The sequence below is a fragment of the Rousettus aegyptiacus genome, unplaced genomic scaffold (assembly GCF_014176215.1).
Source record: "Rousettus aegyptiacus isolate mRouAeg1 unplaced genomic scaffold, mRouAeg1.p scaffold_m13_p_16, whole genome shotgun sequence".
NCBI classification, from domain to species: domain Eukaryota; kingdom Metazoa; phylum Chordata; class Mammalia; order Chiroptera; family Pteropodidae; genus Rousettus; species Rousettus aegyptiacus.
In genome coordinates this window covers 54,371,222-54,394,243 of record NW_023416291.1, presented here as the reverse complement: position 1 = coordinate 54,394,243, position 23,022 = coordinate 54,371,222, and the positions used below count along the sequence as shown (strand labels likewise).

The 23,022-nt window shown below is 64.8% G+C and overlaps 1 protein-coding gene across 1 annotated transcript; it reads left to right on the top strand.

Annotated features, from left to right (window-relative positions):
- Positions 1 to 657: 657 nt before the first annotated feature.
- On the top strand, positions 658 to 6,371 carry LOC118612398 (nascent polypeptide-associated complex subunit alpha, muscle-specific form-like). The gene is made up of 4 exons (XM_036233371.1): positions 658 to 715; positions 4,448 to 4,581; positions 4,638 to 5,341; positions 6,146 to 6,371. The coding sequence occupies exons 1-4, from the start codon at positions 658 to 660 to the stop codon at positions 6,369 to 6,371; spliced, it is 1,122 nt and encodes a 373-aa protein (XP_036089264.1).
- Positions 6,372 to 23,022: the final 16,651 nt, after the last annotated feature.

Sequence of the window (23,022 nt, the reverse complement as noted above, 5' to 3'; positions counted from 1 at the left end):
CCCCGAGTGCTCCCTCCTCTCCCCTGGGTGGGGGTAAGCCTGTGACGTGAGGGGTGTGGCACCCCCGATTCTGTGATATCACGTGGCAGAGGCGAAGGATTTTTCCAGCGGAATTAACGTCCCTAATGAGTTGACCTTCAGTTAAACAAGAGGGAAATGACCCGGGTGGGCCTGGCCTAGTCAGGGGAGCCCTCGAGCAGAGGGGCCAGGGTCGCGGAGGCTGTCCCGCGGGCCGTGGAGAAGCAGGAGACCCCGGGCCACGCAGCTGCCAAGAGGGCAGTGCAGCCTGCTGCCCGAGAGCCCGGGACGGGCCCCACCTCGGAGGCGACACACCCGCCGCCCTGGAGGCCTGGGCAGTGGCCCGGCCCGCAGGAACCGAGTGAGCACGTGGGGCTCCCCGTGTCCCCCGCGGCGGGATCGCCCATGCCCCCCCCCCGCCTCCCCCCACTTCCGTTTTGTCCTCTGCCCACCACCTTGCCCTCCCACGGCCCGTCTCAAGTCCCAGTGTGTGGTCACCTGTTTCAGCAGCAGCTACACCGACTTGCAGCCCTGTGAGAATCCATATGTGGGAGTTTTGACCCCAGGACCTCAGAATGTGGCCGTCCTTAAAGGGCTGAGTAAGGCAGATCCCCCCACAACCTTGCGCACAGCCGCGGGATGCGCCGCGGCCGGGAGGTGGAAGAGAGCCCAGTGTCCACGATAGACGAGGGACACAGTGAGTGAGGTCCCTCCGGACAGTGGAGCACGACTCGGCCCTGAAAAGGATGGACGTGACACCGGCTGCAGCGGCAACGGACCTGGAGGACACGTCCTGTGTGACTCCACTCACGGGAGGTCCCCGGAGGAGGCTGGTTCAGAGACAGGAAGTGGATGGTGGAGCCGGGGGCTGGGGCGGGGGGAGTCGGTGTGTGACAGGGAGGGCGTCGGCGCTGGACGGCGAGGAAGTCCTGCAGGTGGGCTGCGGACCTGCGAGTGTGCCTAAGGCCGCTCACTTGGACACTTAGGAACGCTTAAAAAACGGTCAATTTTATGTTAGGCATACTTACCACATTAAAAAATAATTGTTTTAACGCCATTCGTATAAGGAAACATTTCACGGGATGTTTCCTTACATGTTCGCTGCTGTGATCGGAATGGTGACAGACACCCGCCAGGAACGTGACCCCCTCTGCCCCACACAGTTGATCCCCCATTCCTGGCCCCCCCCCCCGCCGCCCCCCTACCAGGAAAGGGTGGTTCCGTGTCTCTCCAACAAAGCGTCGGGATTAGGCCCCTGGAGCTTCCGTTCGGTTCGCCTTTGATTTTTTCCAGAGAGCCTTTCATTTTCACCGTGAGGCTTCTAGGGCAGGCTGCGCGGCGTCATCTGCATTTCAAAAAGGTGTCTGCGCGAGGGTTTGTTTCCTTCCTCTTTTCTGCCTCCTTGTTCTTCTCCAGGACGTGGGGAGTTTCCACCGCTGTCTTTCATTTATTTGTTTTCTTCAAGGTCTTCTATCATATTATCTCGCATTGTTCCCAGGCGAGACGTTCCTCTTTGTCTGAAACTCTTACACAGGACACAGCTGCCATTCCCCACCCAGTCCCCAGCACCTCACCTGGCACTGAGGCCCCAAACTCTCAGGGTTCCCCCAGGACGCACAGGGCGGAAACAGGATTCTGCCTCGATTTGTCCCCAGAAGCCGGGCACCCGCTGCACAGCCCTGAGGCCGGCTTCTCCCTGAGGCTGGGCTCTGCTGGGACTCGACCGCCCCCCCACCTGCTCCCCCGCCCTGGGCCGCGTCCGCACGAGGCAGTTTGAATTTAAAGTGGATTCCAAGGAAATTTGTTTATTTCTGTCTCATTCCCACAGAGGGGCAAAATACACGGACTGTGAAAGTGACCTTCCGAACCATCTTTGGGTCCACGTCGCTGCTCGGCCACCTCCGGGCCTTCCCATCTCCCCTGACACCTGCCCTGACGCGGGCACTTTCGAGAGCCAGACCGCACCTCCGGGTCCTCCCGCGGCCGGCATCGCGCCGAGCGGCCTCCACGCCGGCCCAGCCACGAAGTGGACACCGCGTGGGCCGCGGTCTTCGCCGCGGCGCCCGGGCGAGGTGGCGGCAGGAGCCGCGCGGCGAGGGTCTGAGGTTTGAACGCGCCCTAACAGGGGAACGGGGACCGCGTGCGTACGCCGAGGGCCGCAGCTTGCCGGGGACGGAGGCCCTGCGACCCGCTCGGAGGCCGCGCCGCACTGCGCGTGCGCGAACCCAGCACCCGGTAGGCCAGACGCCCGTGCGCTGTCAGAAGGCAGGGGGTGTCGCTCCTCCTCTGGGCGCCGGAGGCTCCAGAAGGACCGGAGGCCGACGTGGAGGCCGGGACCCCGGGCCGAGGGCGTGGGGTGGGGGGGGGGCAGCCACCGTGCCTGTAAGGGAGGAGTTGCCATTGGGTCCCATACTCCCCTCCCCCCGCCCCCGTGCTCATTTGGGGGCCCCAAGAATTGCAGAGACGAAAAATATATGAGAGGTGCAGGTGGGCCCGAGACCCCCAGGACCTAGGCCCAGGACGGCGGGACCATCACACCGGGTTCACGGAGAACCCTATGGAAACGGGGAGGGGGAGCAGGACACCCCCCGAACCCCCTGCCCCATCCGCCCATGAGAAACACACCGGACGAACCCCAAAGGGACGCGTCCTACCAAACTCCTGACCCGTCTGCCTGGGGCTGCCCAAGGCACATCGAGACACCGTCACAGCCCCGGGGGCCTCGGGAGACCGGCCACCTGCCTGTCACGACTCATCCTGGGGCAGAGACGGGGGCGGGGGGCGGGGGCGACCGAGCGGCCTGAGCAAAGCACGGACGTCCATTAGGAACAACGTATCGATGCCGGCTTGTGACTTGTGACAATGTACTAATGCCAGATGGCGAGGGCGGGGCGGGGCCTGGGAACCCTGCGGGCGTCATGATATCCCTGTCAACCTAAAACCGCTCTGAAGAGCGACAGAGCCACAGAGCTCCGAGGACGCCGCCAGCACCCGCCCGGTGGACCGTCCAGGGCCGCGCGCGTGACCCACGCGGCCGGTCCCCGAGACAGCACCCGCCCCGTGCAGGAGCCCACGGCGCGGAGGGGCGCGGGGGTGAGCGCACCCCGTCCACGGGCCTGCAGGCCGCCAGCGCTGCCGGGTCGGCCCGCGGCGCGCGGTTCAGGTCGACCGCAGGTATCCGGGGTGTCCGTGTGGGCCACGAGGCACGCGGCCCTGTGCGGCTCGGACCCCTCGAGGCCCCAGGGCCCGTCATGCCACTCCGTCTGTGAGGGGTCGGAACGGCGCATCCGCGGGACAGGAAGTGGGCCCGTGGGCGTCGGGGCCGGAGGAGGGGGTTGGGGTGACTGCTGATGGGGACGGAGCTGCTTTTGGGGGATGATGGAAGGTTCTGGAACTAGGTAGAGGTGGCTGCTGCACAACCTTGAAATTATACTAAATGTCACCAAACTGTTCACTTTTAAACGGTCACGTTTATGTCGTGCAAATTTCAGATGGATTAATGGCAAATCAGAGGGGTGGCCGAGGATGCTAGCCTCCCCCTCCCAAGGCCCCACTTTGCTGGCTGGAGGACGCTCCCCAAAGATGGGACAATCCGAGCCAGTGCGAGTCGCCGAGGTGCCGGTGACCTGCAGGGACCATGCTCCAGGCCTCTCAGAGGGCGGGGGACGGAGAGCCAGCCGCACCGCAAACACGGGCAGCTTCGGACCCAGCACGGACGCCCGGCGGCTCTGCCACCCCAGAAACGCCAGCTCTGGTTGGAAAATAATCAGACCCGAGAATTTCTGGAACTGGCCGACGGCAACGGCGGGCTTCTCTTCTTTAAAAAAATAGACTGCAGCTCACGGCTGCCTGTGAGTCTCTCTGTGACAGTTGCCGGAGCCGCGTCTGCCCTCGGCTCCTTCAGCGCCGACCTCGGGTGGGCTGGATGCTGCGTCTCCTGTGATGTGGCAGCTCCCGCCAGGCCAGGCGGCTGTTCACCTCCCGCCCACAGCCCCGCTCTAACTGTCCTCGGGCACCTGGCATTGAGGGGGACCCCACGTCCTCACGGGGGAACAGACACGGGTCACGGTGCAGGCTGCCGAGGGGCCTGCGATGGGGTGGAGCCCTGTGGGGACGGGGAGCGGCCTCCTTGCTCCCCGGAGAGCCCTCAAGTGCCCAGATGGACAAGGGCCTGACCGTGACGGCCATGGCCCGAGAGCCGTCACGCGCCTTGTCCAGAGGGTGAAAAGGAAGGTGTCCCGTATTGTCTCCACCACAGGGACGCACAAAACGGTGACAAAGACGGCCAGCCCGGAAGGGCCCCCAGCCCCCGAGTTCCACAGAGGCGCCGGGGACGGCCGATGACAGGCAGGGACGGCGGAAAACCCAGGACGACAGGGCCATTGTGCGCCGGACGCCTGGCTGCCCGAGAGGCCCCGGCCTCCTGCAGCCGTGTCCGACCGGCCCCGTGGGGGGCCTCAGCCGGCCTCTGTGGCCGCCCGCACCCCGGCCGCCCAGCCCCCGGCCCCCCGGCCCCCAGGACTCCTGGGCCCAGCGCCCCTGTGGCCGGCCGGCCGCTCGACCGTTAGGAAAGGCCCTGCCGAGTGGTAGTCTTGCAGCTGGGACATGATCAGGGCTAGAAGGCACGTTGGGGCGCAGAGGGTGACCCCGCAGCGAGTGCCCGGGTCAGATGTGGAGGCCTTGGAGTACCCCCGTCACACCACCAGCTTCGGCGGGGGGCCCACGCGGGTCGTCCCAGCTCCTGGCCTCAGCCCCTCTTACCCCACGGGGACTCGCTCCCCAGGACACCGGCTGCGAGGGGCTCCGCCTGCTTCCTGTGCCTGAGTGTTTTGGGGGACTTTAATATAGTCGTCAGGGAAATTTCCCAGAAGGTCACAGGAAGCCGAATTCTGCCTAGAGCCAAAGCGCAGAGCGCTCAGAGCAAAGCGAGCCTCTCGCCCGCTGCGGCGGCTGCCGGTGGCTCCCTGGCCCGGGTGCGGCTTCCGGAGCAGGGCACCAGGCGGGCAGCCGCCCCGCACGCCTCCCCTTCTCGCCCAAATACGGGCCGGCTCGGCCCCACAGGCCACCCCAGGGCGCCGAGGAAGCCAGCACCACCCCTGAGCGACTGGGGGCTGCGGCACGTGACTCGGTGCCCCTGCTGCCCCCAGACCACGCCGGCCACGTCACCGCCACAGCAGGCTCCCTCCGCGCCAGGCCAGGAGAAAGGAGACAAAGACCCCCAACGAGGAGCAAGCCCCACCGGACACGGGCGGCGGGCACCGGAAGCAGCACACACACCTGGCAATTCCTGGGCGGAGGACGCACCTGCGTTGCCGACTGCAAGGTAAAGTGACACCCACCTCGGGGCCTTCGAAACCGGCCAGGACGGGACACGGGGTCCGCCCTCTGTTCCCCGCGGCCAGGCGCGGGGTCTGGCGGCCCTCCCGAGGGGCCGTCCGGCGACATCTGTCCAGAGCCTGCCCCTCGGGCGACGTCACGGCCAGAGCCCCTCCGAGTGCAGCCGTGCCTGGAAGACGGGGAACCATCGAGAGTTTGGTCCCAGAAAGCAGTCTACCCGGGAAGAGGGCCGGGCAGCGACACAGCTAAGTGACAGCGTCCCACAGCCAGGGCCGGAGCACTCACTCCGGCACGCCCGGCCGCCGCCCACGGGAGAGGCGCCCGCTCGGCTGGAGTGCGTTCCAGCGGAGGCTTCGGGCTGAGGCTTCGGGGCTTTTCCGTGTTTTTCACGTTCCCTGCGATGCCGCGTCCTGTTGCCATGAGACAGGGAGGGACCCGTGACGGGCGGCGAGGCGCGGAGATCCGGCAGGCGGGGCGTGAGGGGCCGAAGGGCAGGCGTCCAGAGGTGACCGAGGCCCCCGCCCAGCTGACACTAATCCCGTGTCCGGGCGGGGGCGGGCGCTGCCCTCGCCGACCCTGCTCTGGAAAGCGGTGACGGCTGTAAAATCGCGCTGTCGGGTACCGGGGGCCACAAGTGGCAGCGGTGACATCGTTCCTTCCGAGCGCTAAAACAAAGGAACCGCGCGCGGCCTTCCAAAATACAGGCCACGTTTTCCAAAAATTGAAATCTGCTGTTTCTGTGTCATAAAAACACAGCTCATAGAACTTTTTTTTTTTTTTTTTAATTCAGAAAATGGACCAAGGAGAAAGGAAAAGACTCCGAGCAGACGCCCAGCCGTGGGGCGTCTGCGTTTTCCCGCAAGTGGGGTCATTTCTTACCTGCCGCTCTGTTTTTTTTTTCTTTCTTTTTTTTTTACTTTTTATTTGGAAACGCTGATGGATTCACAGGAACTGGCCGTGACAGCACAGGTGGCCCGGCCCGCTCGGTAGCCGCTCCTCACGGAACCGGCCGCTGACGACGTGGTGCCAGCTACCGAGCCGGGTGTCTCGGCGCAGACGCCTGTGCCCCCCCGGCCCGATGCGCTCCCCACAGAGGTCTCCAGCCAGCCGCCCCTGCTGGAACCCCCCTCCACACACACACATGCACTCACACACACACACGCACACTCGCATTCACACACACGCACACTCACACTCGCCGCCGCCGTCCGTCTCCGTGACTCCGTCTTTGCGAATGTCCTGCAGATGCCGCCACTCCACACGGTTCTCTGGGGAGACGTCCAGCTTGTCGTCCGTCCCCACAGTTTGAACCTCTGTCTTGCTGAGCAATGCCCGCGGTGCCGCGGCCCAGCAGGCTGGCCAGTCACCCGCCGGGGGCGTCCGGGCTGGGTCCTGCTTGGGGCTGTCGCAGAGAAAGCGTTTTCCAGGCTGCTTGGCGAGCCGCCCCCTCCACGCATCGAGGACAGCGACCCTCATCCCGAACGGGACGCGCATTCCCATTTCAAGCGGCCACTCGGACGTCCTCCAGATGGAGCGTGCCCCCGAACTCCAGGACGGAGACGGAGAGCGGCGGGCCCTTCTGGCCGCTGGAAGGGGACGGGTGCTGGACGCACGGAGCACAGCCCTGGGTGCTGTGACTTCCACGTGACGCATTTCTAGAAGTGGCGTCACTGGGCCCCGGGCACTCACCATCACACACACGTGTCGATGACAGAGGCGGCCACACGCCCTCCACTGCACCAGAAACGGGTTTTTTTTTCTGGTAAATTTATTTCATTTAACACATTTAAATAAAATTTAAAAATACAGAGTCACATATAGGTAACATAGTCGCATAGATTCCTTTTCGGTGTGCAACACAGTGATTCAATACTTGTACATATTGTGAAACGAAATTGTCACCACCCCCCGTCTAGAGAACGTGCGTATACAGTTACAATTTTTATCTTGTGACCAGAACTTTCAAGACCTTGGCAACTTTCAAATACACAGCGGCGCATTGTTGATTAGCGTCTCGTGATGAACGTCGAACCCCCTCGTTTATCTTATGACTGGCAGTTTGGACTTTTCGACGCCCTTCACTTATTTCGTCCTCCACCCCTGCCCCGTTCTCTGTTGCTATGAGCTGGATTTTTTATTTTTATTTTTTTTGAAGATTCCACATGTAATTGAGATAGAATAGTATTTATCTCTGTCTGACTTCTTTCACTTGAACTTTTAAAAATCGATATGGGCCATTGGTTAAAAAAAAATGTCTTTTTTAACCTGTCATATGTATAATATATGAATGTATACAATGTAGCTGGTTTAATTCTCTATTAGTCATAAAGTCAAAAAAAAAAAGAGAAAAAGAAAAGAAAAGAAGGGCGTCTCCCTTGGGGTGAAATCTCCGCTTTTTGTCACCGAATGCCACTTCCTGCCACTCGCTTTTCTCCAGAGAGCTGCATTTTCTCAGACTTTGCCCTTTTTTCTACTGCGCCGCTGGTCTTTGTGGGTTCGTGACAGGTGTGTTTATGTGAAGGATATGAATTGTGTGTCCCGACTCTCACACGGCGTAATTTTTAAAGAGCTTTTCAGGAATCCAATCTACAGCTTCCGGCCTCGAGAGCGTGTTTAGAAAGGGTTTTGTCGCCTCGAGACTTAAACAAATATTTATCTGGAATTTCTTCCAGGACTTTATGGTTCTGGGAATGGCCCTGGAATGTATTTTTTTTCGGTGCACTGCTCACGTTGGGATCACGTGAGCGTTACAGCCGAACTGGGAAGCGGGCGCTTCGGGTCCCAGACGCCCGGCGCGCAGCCCGGTAGAGACCGCGCGTCCGCCGGTACACCGGACTGGACGTAAAGGGGCGGCGTTTTGCACCCCGCGGGGACGGCGAGCAGGTGTGCCTCCGCGAGGAAAGCCAGCCCGCCTTTGCCCTTCCGCCCGTTTTCCACTAACGTCCTCTGCTCTTGGACTCTTTCCAGGGTTTCCCGTCACATTTAGCTGCCACGGCTCCCGGGGCCTCTCTGGCCAGAACTTCCTGTCATCTGGGACTCTGCTTGCTTTTTTTTTTTTTTTCCACCCCCAGTGGCATTTATACAAATTCTCTCTAATCTTACAAAGGTGGGTTTTCTCATCCCTCAGTGTTGTGGGTTCAGTTGCGTCCCCTAAAAACATAGGGCTCCACGCCCCCAGAGACCTGTGAATGTGACTTTGTTAGGGCCTTCGAGAATGGGCTCGAGGTGCGACGAGGTTGCACTGGCCGTGATCCAACGTGACGGGGTCTTCAGGAGAAGCAGGAGTTCGGACAGCGAGGCACAGGGAGAGGTCCCGTGACGACAGGCGCACGGACCAGGGTGACGAGGTCCGTGCTGGTGCCGGGGAGAGCAAGCGGGCGGGCTCGGCGGCGGGAGTGAGAGTCGGGGCGGCCTCCGGAGTTCAACGCGGCGTTGTCACCACACGGTCCAGCAACCCCGCTTGGGGGCGGACGCCCAAACTCAGGGGAAGCGGGGATGGGCAGACGTTCGCACGCGGGCTCGCAGCCCACGGCAGACAGCAGGAGCGACCCGCGCCCACCGGCGGGGGCGGACCCACACGGCGAGCAGGCCCGCGCGGGGCAGGGGCCGACATGCGCCACGGCGTGGACGGACCCCGGACACACGACGCTCAGGGAGAGACGCCGGACGCGGACGGTCCACTCACGCGACGCCTCCAGAACGGGCGCGTCCGCGGACGGGAGGTGGGCGAGTGGGTGTCCGGGGCCGGGAGGGGGGTGGTGGAACGTTCTGGAATCAGGGGAGGTGGTTGTCCGACAGAGTGACACGACTAGCTCTGTGTTGTGCACATTTTGTCTCGGCGACACAGTTACCTTCCTAATGTCCTTCTTCACGTGGCCGAGGTCACACACGGCCACTCGCTGCCCACCAACACGTAATAAAGACCGGTCTGCAGCGAGGACGCAGCCGCGCTCGGAGGCCCCCCCGGGGACTGAGGTCCTGGGGACGCGTTTTATGAAACTGCCCAGAAGCAATGACGCCCAAAGCCCCGTGGTCCCCGAAGCCGAGGCCGGCTCTCCTCCGGAGCCTGGGCTGGGAAAGTCCTCAGACCGCGGGGAAAGGGAAGTGGCCGCCCGGTCCCCGGGGGCCGTCAGGACATACCCGCCCCACCCCACCCCCGTTTGCACATCAGGGACTGCTGGGACCCAGCCTGGCGCTCAGGGAAAGGGGACAGGGACCCCCGAGCGCTGCACTAGGCACACGCGGTCGGCAGGAAGCTGTGACTCCAGCCCCATCCCTGCCGCCGCCCGTGGGGTCGGAGCCACACCGCACCTCAGCACCCTGACCCGGTGGGGATCCCGCCCTTGGGGTGCGCACTGTCCCCATGGCGCAGCCGAGCACGGCGAGAGCCAAGACCTGCCCCCCAGTTTCCCCCGGTCCCTCCGCAGCAGACCCCCTCCCCGCACGGCGGCCCCTCCCAAGAGCGGCTGGGCGGGAGCTCTGGTCTCCTCAAGCTTCCATCTTTAAGTCGGCCGTTGTCTTGGCAACGGGCTGCAGCTGACCTTTGTGCAGAAAAACTGGGTGACCTTCCCAGAGCAGCCCCCTGTCCGCCACGCCCCTCTGCATCCCCGCCCCCCAAGTTTAAAGGCTTCAGTCTAAACAATGCCTCGCGATTTCCCGCCCGCTCTGGCCGGAATGTGGATCCTGGCCCCAGCCGCCCCAGCTCGGAGGCGGGGACAGCGCCATCCTGTCTATCCCCGGGAGGGTGTCCGACCCCCGCGTTGTGGAGGGAGGGCCTGGGAACCGACGAGCATGACTCAGTGGCCAAGAGCAGCGCCCCAGCCTCGGTTTCCCCGTCTGTAAGGTGGGACGCTGCGAAGGCCCAGTGCACCCCTGTGGCTGGATGCCTGCCCAGGCCCAAGGTCACCCCTGGGCCTTCGGGGCCAGGCGAGGGGTGCCAGGCAGGCGGAGGGCACTGGCTCGGCTGGGCCCGCCCCCACCAAGAGGGGTGCTGTGGGCGCTGGACGGGACACCCCCACGCGGGCAGCCTGCCCTCCAAGCCCTTCCGTCTGATCTCTCGGCCAGTGATGGAAACGAGGCCAGGAGGACTGGACGAGCGGTTTTCTTCTGGGTCCCGTTGGCAGATTTCTGCCTGAGCCCCTTTTCCGCCTCCAGGCAGCCCTCCCTGCTCTACCCTCCTGATGAGCCCATCCCTCCAGCACGCTCCTCCCTGCTCCAGACTCAGCCGTGGCTCCCAGGGTCCTTGCAGAGAAACCAGACTGCCCCCCTCCGGCCACTCCAGCCGCCCAGAGGCCCTGCAAAGCCAGCAGGCTGTGCGCCACCCCAGGGCCTCTGGACGCACCCTCCCCTCTGCCTCGACGACGTGTGGCTCCCCTTCCGCAGTCTCACCTCGGATGGCACCACCTGCCACGTGACCTCTGGCCTTGCCATGTCCTCTCTGGCCTCTGTCCAGCCCGGTCCCCTCTCCATCTCAGAGACCTCCTTCAAGGAAAAGGAGATGCAACGATTCAGGGGTGGACAGGGGCCGGGACCACCCCGGCCAGTGGACAGGGTGGGGGGGCGGCTGGGACCCCCACCTCCGTGGCGGGGGCCGCAGAAGGAAAGTCACCCCTGCAGGTCTGGGGAGGCCGGGGGTGTGGACTAGGGACACCCCGCAGGCCCGGGCTGCCCCCCGGCTCAGGCGGTGACAAGACCCACGTTGGCGGGAACACACGGACCAGCAGAGGCCGGCGGCGGTGCTGCGGGCAGTCGCGAGGGTGACCAGGAGACGCCGTCACAGCCTTTTTGGCCGGTAGAGAAGCTGAGGGTCGGAGGGCGGAGCCGCCTGGCCCGCACACGGACGAAGAGCCTCGGGGGCCACGGCTCCAGCCTACGAGGCTTCTCCCGGGTGCCCCAGGCTCCCCGTGCTGCGTGCGGACCTGCCCCTTCGCTTCGGGCCTCTGCCTTGCGTGAGGGTTTAACGCCCAGGACCAGGGCGGCTCAGCGGGTTTTCTAAAATAATTCCCTCCGTACACACCAGAAGGTGGAAACAATTCAATTGCCCATCCGCAGGTAAATGAGCGAACGCGGTATGGCCGGTCCACACGGGCAGCGTCGCTCGGCCACGGAGAAGGGGGTGGCGCTGACGCCGGCCGCGGCGTGGACGGACCGTGAACACGCGACGCTCGGAGAGACGCCCGAGGCCGCAGGGCGCGCGGGCCGCTCACGAGGCGCGTCCAGACAGGCGCGTGCGCAGACGGGAAGCGGGTGCGCGCCGGGGGCTGGAGCGACAGGGCCGGGGCTGCTTTTGGGGAGCACGAAGACCTTCCAGGATCGATTGTGCGGATGGACGTTTAACTCCGCGAACGCGCTGAAGCGAATGAACTGTAAGGGATGCGAACGGCTATATAGAGCTGGTTGAAGCCGTGATGTCCCCCCGCCCTGTGTGGCCCCTCCCCCGGCTCTGGGAGGCTGTGCCCTGGGGAGGCTCAATGTCGCCTTCACCGGAGCCACACGTGGGGAGGCCGCGTCTGGAAGCCCTGGGAGGGAGTGAGCTTCCCGTCTCCAGAGGCATGCAAACGGCAGGCCGCGAGCCGCGGCGGGGGCCCCTCGCCCTGGGCGGAGAACGGCCACTGCCTCTCAGGTCCGGAAGCGCCGGCCGCTAAGACCGCCTGGCGCCTGGGCTGCCGCTCGGCGGGTGCTGCGGGCCCGTGTGCTCGCATGTGACTGCATGACTGTTCGGAGACCTTTTTCCCCTTGTTTTCGTCACGTAAAGGGGCCTGTCATGGTCGCGGGCGTCGGTGACACCGTTGATTTCATGGTGCTTTCATCACCGCAGGCCGGGCACACAAAGGCCCCTCTAAGCCCTTCGCGTCCTATTCTCTCCGTGGGAGCCTTCGGGTTTCCTATTAACTTCAAAAGCCCCATCCCCACTGGGGCGGGGGGCAGCCCGATGGAAGAGGCGGCTTTTGTTCCTTCCCGGGCGGCGGGGGCCCTGGGGGCCCTTATTAGGCTAGTGATGTTCCCGCAGGTCTCAAGGTCTCTGACAATGACCCTCCCAACTCACCACCAGCCCAGAAACACCAGGAGGCCACTGAGCCGCCCGACAGGGCCCCTGCCCTCGGCGGGCAGCGGGGTCTGGTCATCGGGGTGACATAGCTTGCTGCGGCTGAGAGCAGCGTTCATGGGGCCCAGATTACACCTCGGCCCCAAGCCCGTCTCCTTGCCCGAAAAATGGGGACAGTCACACTGCCTGCTTCCCCACCCCTGGGGGGAGGGAGCCCCCCAACGTCCTTGCCCAGAGGAACTCTCCTAAGAACCTTCCAGCGCTCAGTGAAGATATGCAGTCATGCCCTGGAATTTGGGTTTGGCCTGGGGGCGATGGGGCCTCAGGAGGATTTAGGCAGGGGACAGTCCTGGTCTGGTTTTCAGTTTCAAAAAGTCCCCCCGGATGCCCTGGGACAGAAGGAGCCTGGGGCAGTCGGCGGGGCCTGGCCCAGGCGGCAGCGAGGGCGGCGGGCAGGCCCGGGCCTGTGCGCAGGGCGTGGGACAGATGGAGAGATCGGGGACAGGGCCGGTTCCTGCTGGACCCCCGCCCGGGGGCGCTGGCCCAGAATGCACTCAAAACCACTCACCGGCACCCTTTGCGTGGGCGAACTTCATGGAACGGGAATTCTAGCTCCGTGACAAACGATACCCGCGGCTTTTCTGGGCAGCGACGCCCCCGCGGCTTCCCGGAGTCCGCGCCATCCTCGCCAGACACGGTCGTCTGCCGTGCTCGGCGGTGACTTTCCGAGGGGAGGGACTGTGCCTCCTTCACGGATGTGGCCCGGCGCTGACACGTTCGCAGCGGGCGTGGGTGTGAGCAGGTGGGGAGGATGCACGGGGCTGCGGCGGGCGGCTGCGGGGCTGGCGGGGTACCACTGCTCCCTCGGCTGGTCCGGCGGGGAGCGGACGCCCTGTGCAAAGGCCCTGGGCCGGACGGGACTGGTCCGTTTCAAAGAACAGGGAGCAAGGGGGTGCGGCCAGGTTCCCGACTCTTGGCGCCTTGAACCCGTATGGGAAAAGCTGCTGGGGACGTGGTCCAGGGGCGGAATGGATGGCTCGGAGACCCTGCACCCACCAGCCCGGGGCTGGCCCCTGCCTCCCTGAACCTCGGGGTTGGATTCAGACCCCGCCCGGCAAATCTGTGTCACTGGGTCCTCGCCCGTGGGTGGGGAGAGTGTCCTCAGGCCCTGAGAGGTCTCAGGGAGCCTCAGCAGCACCTTAACTCAGAGGGTGCTCACCGCCGCCACCCACTGGACAGGCGTCCAGCCTCAGTTTCCCCAGCTGCTGACATGTCCAGCTGCCAGGCCGCCAGTGGGCGCCCAGAGACAGTGGTTCTGAATACCACGGGGGCACCTCGGTGCGGTGGCAGGGGCAGGGGTCAAGGGCCTGGTAGCGTGCAACTCTAGGCGATCTGGCCACAGGCCCCTGGGCTCCTGGTGCACGGGCTGCCCGGCAGGCTGTCCGGCCCTCACTGGCGCTTCCCTCCAGGGCCACGGTCTACGGTGCCGGAGGCCGGAGCGCGGAGGGGTCACCCGCATCCACCCCGCAGTGCCCGCGCGCCCCTCGGACTGACTGCGAGAGCGCGACCGCTCGCCGCAGCTGCCCGGCCTCCTCGCCCCCCCTAGCGGCGGCCTGAGCTGCAGCAGCGCGCGGCCCGCAGCGGGCGCCGGGGCGCAGGGCGGGGCCGGAGCGGGCGCGGGGACGTGGCGGGGCGGGGGCGCGCGGCGGGAGGCGCACAGCGGGGACGGGGCGCCCGGCACGGGGTGCTCACAGCCATGACAAGTAGGGCCTCTCCTTCCCTCCAGTTCTCCTTCGTCTGAGAGGGAAGTGTCTCTCACGGTCTCTTGTCACAGGCTGGGAAACTGAGGTACGGAAGGGGCAAGCCGATCCCCAAGGTCACGGAGAAGGCAGGCCTGGAGGGGGGCCTGAGTCACAAATGGGGGGGGGGACCACAGGGGTGCACATGGTGGCGGGAGGGGGTGGCTGAGGAAGGGGCTGTCCACGCCACCAGGACCAACGTGAGCTGGGCCCAAACCGCAGCTCTGCCGCCTGCCCGCTCAGTCGCCTTGGCCGGCAGCGTCGCCTCCGTGACCTCGGTCTCCGCGTCTGTACGATGGCTGTGACTATAGGGTGGCCGTGAGGTCCCAGGGGGAAGAGGTGGGTAAAGCCCATAGGCCCACGTCCAGTACTCAGCCGATCTGCCTACTCTGCGCCCCATTGTGTCCCTGGCATTCGGCACAGAACCGGGCACCCGGGTGCCACTTGAGGAATGCCTGAGGCTGGCCGGAAACCGGGCTGGCCCCGGCTGCCTTTCCTTCCCAGTCCGCCGTCGGGGAAACCGAGGCCCAGCAAGGGGCAGCGACAGCACAGCCCTGCAGCGGCCGGAGGCCTCGGAAGCCACCGCCTCCCCCTCCCTAGCCCCAGCCCCCAAGGAGGGTCGGGCCGCAGAGGCAGAGACCAGTCCAAATTGGAATTGATCGAGGGGAGCAGCTCGGCAGCGTGGAACAGACACGTGGCCGCGGGGGAGCACGGGCAAGCCCGCGCGTGAGCAGTCCGGCCGGCGAGGGCGCGCCGGTTCCTCTTCGGCGGAAGCTTCTGGCGGCCGCCTCCGAGGGGCTGGAGGTGAGGGGCCGAGTCGCCACAGCCGGCAGGAGCAAGGACACCCCCTCCTTCCAGTGGTTCATTCGCTCATTCACTCGCCCCTTTGTTCCTGGAGCATTTATCAGGCAATGGCACCAGGAGCCGCCCTGATGTTCAGGGCCTTAGCGCCTCCTCAGCCCGCCCTGCTGGGTTCCTGGCAGCGGGGCTCATTCACGGTGGCCCCAGGCCAGGGCCAGAGTCCAGCGCCATCCGGAGTTGCATGTATCGAGCACCTGCTGGAATGCCTGGGCCTGGACTCAGGGTTCCCCGATTTACCTTCGCGGCGGCCCTGGAGTCAGTATCCTCCGTGTCCACCAGGGGGCGCCCAGAGGAAAGCGGGCTCCCCAGGGACCCGCGCCTAGGCGGGCTGCAGAGAGTGGGACCCAGGCCTCGGAGCCTGATGGTCAGGGCCTTTGCCACCGTTTCTGCGGCCCCTTTCCAGGCCAGAAAAACTGTCTCAGAGACTGTGGGAGCTATGGAGGGGTCTAGAGCAGGGAAGGGCAGTCAGCACCTCCCCGCACCGCAGCCGAGGGGCACCCCTGCCATCCCCCTCCCCCAGGCATAGAGCCGGTGAGCAGCCAGACACCCAGCGAGCCTGTGGTGCCCTTCCCGTTAGGGCCAGACTCCACGAAGCTCCTGCTCCGAGGTTCCCCCAGGGTGGCAGGGCCTGACCGCATCCTGTGCCCACGGATCCCAGGGCTCTGCCTGCCCTCGGTTTCCCCTGGGGGCTCTGCGGGGTGGTGACCAAACACGTGGCCCATGGGTAGCTCTGTTCCCTCGAGCCCCTGCGGCCGTGACCCGGAAGCCCCCCTGGTGCACCCTGCCATCTCCCAAGCTCCCCCCCACCAGCAAGGGCCTCGGCTGGGATTAGGGGCCAGTGTCAGGGGTCAACGGCATTTGCCTCGGCTTCTTTCAAGCAGACAGCAGATCTGTTCTCCCTGCCACCTCGAATTTCCTGGACAAAGGCTGGGCGGAGGGCGGAGGGGTGGCCGAGCCCCCTTGGGAATGTCCTGGGAGGCTCCGCCCAAACAGTCCCTAGTCGATCCTCAAAGGGACAGTGGGCCTTCTGGTTGGGTGTGCCCACGCTACATGGGAAACTGAGGCAGGGCACAGGGTCTCTCTGCTGAGGGCCCTGTGGAGTTCGTGCGGGCCTCGGCCCAGCGGGCAGGAGCCGGGCTGCGCAGCGCTAGAAGAGGCGGCCATGCAGGCGAGCGGGGGGCGGGCGCGGGGCCGGCGGCCGACGGCGGGCGGATGGGCCCCACGGGGCGCGTCCCGCTCGTCAGCATCGGTTCCACTCGAGTCCATCCTGGACAGGTCGGAATGACGCCCCTGTGACAGCCGCTGGGCCGTGACGACTCGAAGGGGCCCAGCAAGTCTGACTGACAGCCAGGCAGGGGGGCCGTTGGAGCCCCCGACCCCCCGCCCCGCTGGGAACAGTATCGAGCCAGCCCTGAGGATGATGATGGGGAAACGGAGGCACAGGGAGGTACACACATCCTCTCACGTGACGCAGCAAGGCCAGGCAGCCCCCTAAGACCGGTTCCCAATGGCCACACCACCTCACCTGTGACCCGAAGGAATTTGGGGACCAGGCCCGGCTGAGTCCCTCACCTCCTGATCACTGCCCTGCACCTGGGCGGCAGTTACACGCAGGTGGCTGGGCGGGCGTCAGACCAGAGACCTGAGAAAGCCCCAAGGCCTGTGGAAGTGGCCACCTCCGCCCCACACACCTGGGCCACTGGAAGGGCTTCTGCAGGTGGGACGGCGTCCGGGGAGCAGGGGGCAGCTGTAGCAAGGACCCTGAAGTTGGCGGGACCCACGAGAAAGAATGGGGGCCACACGGGAGAATCTGAGCCCCAGAGGAAATAGCCTTTGCGGTCAGTGTTCCCACGGTGCATCCTGGGAGGGAGGCCAGGGCCACTTGGTCTAAACCCACCACCCGCCAAGCTCCTTCTCAGGAGAGTGGAGTCCCCTCCGCCAGCCTCTCAGCTTCCCGGGCGACGAAATGGGTACCAGCCTCCACAGAGCATGACCTCTCCCTCCCTGCCGGGCCCTGGGGACTGCTCCCCCCAACCCTCCAGGGGCCCCGCTCCGCTAATCCACCAGCCTGCCTGCGCCTCGGTTTCCCCTCCCCAGCCCTAATCCGCGGATTGTCTGAGGCCGGTTTTACATACATTTAGAGGCTTTTCATAATAGATTTACTGGGCCCCAGACTGGCCCTCACCAGGCGATTAGCTGCTGCTTAATTGAAAACTCCCTCCGCCCCTCTCCACTGGGGCTCCAGTGGAGGCAAGGGGCCGGGGGACCCCAAGGGGGCCTTCCCACGGGATCGAGCGGGGTCTTCCTGGCAGCCCACAGGACCGGGGCTGCCAGGCCCACTGCCAACCTCAGCCGGTGGGGGCAGGGCTGGCCAGCCTGACCCGGGCCCCGCCCAGTGCCTGGTGCTACCACGGCCCTGGGGGCGGGGCGGGGACGTGGTCTCCTGGGCTCTGGGCGGGCTGATGCTGGGGCACCCAGCTAAGGAGCCGGCCTTGTTCAGACCCAGACCTGTGGGGGCCTAGGACGCACCATTCAAGTCTTGGACCCCAGGTCTCACTCCCTGACCCCCGCCACGCCTCCCCAGATCCCCACCACGCTGCAGGAAAAGCCATGGATAGAACGTGGGCAGTGGGGGTCGGAGAGGCAGCGATGCGTCCCTACCCCCTACGGTCGCGGCTAGGTCCCCCACCGGGCAACTTAATTCCACTTGTCACCAGGATGTGGGCCGCGTTTATTTATCTGGTGTATATATGTATTTTAATCTAAATCTCTGCCAGCCAGCACAGCTGACTCCCGCGGCGCCCCCCACCCCCACACGGCGCAGGGCCTGGCCCGAGAAGGGGACGCGGAGAGCGAGGCCAGCGCCTCCAGCCTCGCCCAGCTGGTGAGGCAGAGCAGAGCACTTGACTCGGAGCCCATGCACTTAACACACTTATTCTGTCACACGGCAAACACCGAGGCTGTCGACCCTGTGCCAGACACCGGGGCTGGCGCTGGAAATCGGATGCCTGCAGCTGTGCCCTCAGCCAGGGGCCAAACGAACCTCTCTGTGCCTCAGTTTCCCAGTCTGGCCACAGGGCGTCCAGAACCGCAGGCCGGCGCCGTGTCCCCGCCCCCGCCGTGATGAATGCTGCTAATAACGGCCCCGGGGGTGCGGGCATTCTGCCACCGCTGTCATTAACGGTAGGCCGCGATATGATATTGCAAACCATACCTCCCCGTGCGCCTAGCAGGGCGGTGAGCCAAAGGTGCTCAGGGGGCCGCAGGGTTCCTGGAGGCCCTTTCAGGGGTGTTCCCGCCATGGCAGGATAATAACAGGCTCTCAGGAGGACCCACAAGTGTGGTCCAGCTGCCTCCGGCCACCGGCCGCTGCCCACGCAGGCACCTCCGCCAGGCCTGCCAGCAACTCCGAGCCCACTGTGGACATTACTGCCTGCAACAAATATTCTGGACTCACCTGAGCCGCTTACCTGGGTTATTGTGGCAGGAGGCCCGACTCCCCGGTCCATGCCCATGGAGCACCTCAGGTACCTACCCGCCATCCTGCAGGCCCAGCTGCCCGGCCTGGGGTTGGCCCGACTCTCCCGTAGCCTCAGCTTTCTCACCTGTACAGCGGGTTTCAGGTGGATCTCCTCTGCGTTGCAGAAGGGTTAACTGAGGCCCTGCCCTGGGGGATCCCTCTGGAAAAGAGGCTGGGTCCGGGATGGAGCCCAAGCCTTGCACCACAAGGCACAGTTGGGGAAACCGAGTCCCCCACGAGGAGGGCAGCTTGGCCACTGCTCTCCACAACAGGTAGTAGAAGGGGACCAGGCCTCCCCTCTCGCCGCCTGAGACTGCAGCTCATGCCCTCGGCGTGTAAATGGGGAAACTGAGGCCCAGAACACAGAGCTGGGCCCTGAAGGGTGGGACGCTCTTCAAAGAGCGCAGGGAACAGTCTTTGGTTGGGGACCCGCCTGGGCAAAGGCGCGGGGGTGGGAAGACACTCGCGTGGGGCAGAGCCGAGAGAGGCGCCGAGGAGGGGCGGGGCCTCGGAGCAGAGGGGCGGGGCCTCGGAGCAGAGGGGGCGGGGCCGCCGGACCTGGAGCGGCGGGGAGGAGAGGGCGGGCGCGGTGGGCGGTGCAGACGTGCCCGGATCCCCCTCCCATCTCCGGTTCCTGGGGAGGGGCGACCCCCGCATCAGCCGGCTGCCCTTCCCCCGCCCGCAGGTCCCAGCGGCCGCGGGAGGCTTTTAAGCACTTAGTGGCCACCGGGGTGCGGGGGGGGGGGGCGAGCGGCTGGCTCTCCAGCCCGCTGCGCCCCGCCCGAGGGCCCCTGGGCCGCAACCACCGCCTCTCGCCTTCTCTCTCTACCCCAGGACCCGCTTCCGGGCTGAGACCACGTGCCTGACTCCTGCCTCAGTTTCCCTCTCGTCAAACAGGGGCAGCCACTCGGTGGTGTCAGAAACTGACCATATAAAAAGGCTTGGGGGCGGGGAGGCATGGCGGGAGCTCACGGAAGCGCCACAGCGCCATCGATAATAACCCCCCGCACCTCCCTCCATCAACGCGCCTTTGAGGGCTGGAGCTCCAGGGGAGGCCTGGGGGGGCACGCCTGTGGAAATGACTTTCCTGGATCTGTGCCCCAGACCCAGAGAGGAAGCCAGGCAGCCCTCGTGGGGGCCTGCACTCTCACGTGGCAGCTCCTACACCCCCAAACTCTGTGTGGCTGGGTCAGAGCTTCGCGGACAGGGCAGCGCCAGGGTCCCCAACACAGCCTGGGGGGCTGAACAGACGTTTCCTGGGGAGAGAGGAGGCATGAAGGTGGCTCCCTCCACCCAGGGCCCCTGGCTGCTGTAGGGACATTGGGCTCTCACCCCCTGGACTGCCCGAGGCTCCGCTCAGATCAGCTCCTGATCCCGTGGAGGCCTGGGCGCGCCCTGATTCACCCCGACCACCTGTGCGCCTGGGGGGCCTCAGTTTCCCCACCTGCGCAGGAGAGCGGGCCCCCAGCTCTGCTCAGTGTCCCCTACGGCCCATCGATCTTCTCCGGGCCTCTCGGCCTCCATTTCCGGATCAATGGTGGGTGTCAGGCGGCCGGGCAGGCGGCCCCCTGGGAATCTCCCTGTCTCTGGCCTCACGGTCTCTGCATCGAGCACCGGGCGGGGGAGGAACTCTAGCGGGGTTCCGCTCCATCCGCTGCAGTACAGAAGAAAGAGGGTCCAGCTGCCTCCTGGATGCCTCCGCCGGGGGGGTGGGGGGGGCAGCCTGGTCCTCGGGCTCAGCAGCCCCCACAGGGAGGCGCCGCCTGCCGCCTCCTCCTTCCTGCCTCCTTGGCTCAGCTTTCGAGGCCTCCCCTGCCCCCAGCCTCGAGGGAAACACCCGAATTGTTCTTGGGTCTGGTCTCTGTGCATCCATCCACTGGTTGGTTCTGCCACCTCCCCTGGCGCAGAGATCGAGCCCCTCCCCCCCACAGCAGGCCCTAATGATCATCACCTGTACGCGCTGTCCCCGCTGGCCAGCCGGCAGCTGAGACGGGAGGGGTTCCAGCCCCGCACGGTGTCTGCCCCATGGGCCATGCCAGCCCAGCTGTGGCCACTTAATTTCCGCTGTGTGTCATCTCCTGGTGATTTATGGCTCCTTGGGGCTCTGACTTCGAACTCACTTTTTATTTGTCTATCACTGGCTGCCTGGCCGCTGCAAACCTGGACTGGGGTCCCCAACACCATGCCTTCCTTCCATAGCCCATAAACTCCCCAAACACAGGGGCTTGGATCAGAACGCGGGGGGTGGGAGGCCAAGGACCCAATGGTGGGGCCCAGGGCGTTTCCTGGACGGGAGCTGCAGACAGGGACACCGAGCCCAGGGAGCAGGGGCATAGACGTGGCTGCGCTGTGGGGATTTGTCCCCCCACACCAAGAGTGCCGTTAACCTGAGGGGCCCGGGGTGGGAGGCGCGGCCCCACAGGAGCAGCAGCAGGGCTGGGGGCACGCAGAACTCCCCTCCCCGTCTGCCGGACCCCAGCGGACAGCGCGCACCGAGGCGGCAGTAACCGGCCGCGGGAGGGAAGTCACTTTCCTCTGGAACCTCAGGCCGGAAAGGGGCGAACGGGACCCGCATACCGATGGCTGCAGACCAGCAGCCGCCTCCCTGGGGCCTGCAGGTGGCGTGGACATCTCATTCGGGCTGAGACCCACCCACTGCTGCCCCGGGAGTGAGTGGCCACTCTGCACGCTGCTGGTGGCCCCCGAGGCAGTGACCAGTGGCCGGCAAGGGACAGGGGTGCTTCCACAGAGCCCTGGGCTCCAGATGTGTCTCGGGGTATGGGGTGTACGTGGAGCCTGTGGCTGTGCAACACGTGTGTGCACACGTGCCTGTGGCAGATGACGAGTCCGAGGGGAGATGGCGGGCCAGGCACTGGGTCTCAGTGATGCCCAAAGAGACCCGGCCCCTGCCCTCTGGGGGTTCCCATCCCGCGAGGGAGACAAAGGAGTAAAGAATCAGAGATTTGACAGTGAGGACTGTGGGGCGAGTGGCCGCTTGGCCAGGGAGGTCACGAGGTGACATTGGGCCTCAGGTGAAGGAGCTGAGGGAGAGGGCTGAGCAGTGATCGAGGGGGGCGCGGGAAGGGCCAGGGCTCTAAGGCGGGGCCAGAGCTAGTCATGCGTTGACACGTCCACCATCACCTTGTATGTTAAAACTGTCTCAAAAATACCAAGCGGTTAGCACACTGCGGTAGATAAACGCGCCGCGCCAGCATTACACCGTAAACTTCCACGACAGCCTACGTCAATTACATCTGTTCGAAGGAGGCAGAATCAGTTTAAGTCCTCATGGCCTCTAAAAAGGTGAGATGGCCCAGTGTACTTCAGCAGGTGGACGGGCACGCATGGGGAAAGGCGGGGGCACTGACACTCACCCCGACGTGGACAGATCTTGGCCACGCGGCGCTCAGTGAGCCGCTGGACGCACGAGGCCTCGCGGCGTGTGAGCCCATTTATGTGAAACGACCGGGACGGGTCCGCCCACGGACAGGAAGTGGGTTTGTGGTCGTCAGGGCCTGGGGAGGGAGGCGGGAGTGACTGCCGATGGGGATGCGGTTTCATCCTGGGGTGAGGGAATGTTCTGGAATTAGAGGGATGGTCGCGCAACCCTGTGAATGTACTACAAATTGTGAAACTGTATTTTACATGGGTGGATGGTGTGGTATGTGAATTACATCTCAATAAAAATTTTTTAAAATAACGAAATTAAAGTCAGCTGCCCAGATCCCACGTCACAGTCCCTGTGTTTAATTCTCTCCCTCGGGCTGCTTCTGTCTCCGTGTGGGTGGGGGCGTGGGTGAGGGGTCTCGGGGCGGCCCCTACCCTGAGCTGCGTGGTCCTCACAGTGGGGCAGGGGTCCTGAGTCTCCCCCCCCACCCCCGCCCCATGGTGCTCAGCACAGGCGTGCATCCTCCGCCCCCTGCCACTGGCCCTGGCCAGGGGTGGGCGGGGAACACACAGGGGTCTTTGTGCTGCTGGCTGGCCTCATTAAGAGGCAGGCCCTGTCACTGGGCCCAGCGCGGCCGAATTCATTAGCCGGGAGCCTTCCCTCTCGGCAAAGCGTCCCCGGGACGCTGCAGTCCTGGGGGAGGCACCAAGGCCCAAGCGGCCTCGGGGGAGCCCAGCCTTCCAGCTCTGTGGAGAGCCCTGAGCCTCTCCATGCCTTTGTCTAGGGCTAGGCTGGGGCGAAGGCCCCTGGGACTCTACAACCTAGGGATGCATGCCTTTTGCAAAACAAAGAAGGGATTAAGAGACAACAGACTGAACCTCCCTGGCTGAGGCAGTTAGGGAAACTGAGTCGCACAGCAGCAGAGCTTGACGATGGAGAGTTTGGTTCGATGGAGAGTTTGGTTTGGAAGAAACCCATCACATGCTGGGAGGGTCACCTGTAAGCCCCTGCTGCGTATGCAGAGCCAGCCCATCTCTTCCCCCCAAACTCCCAG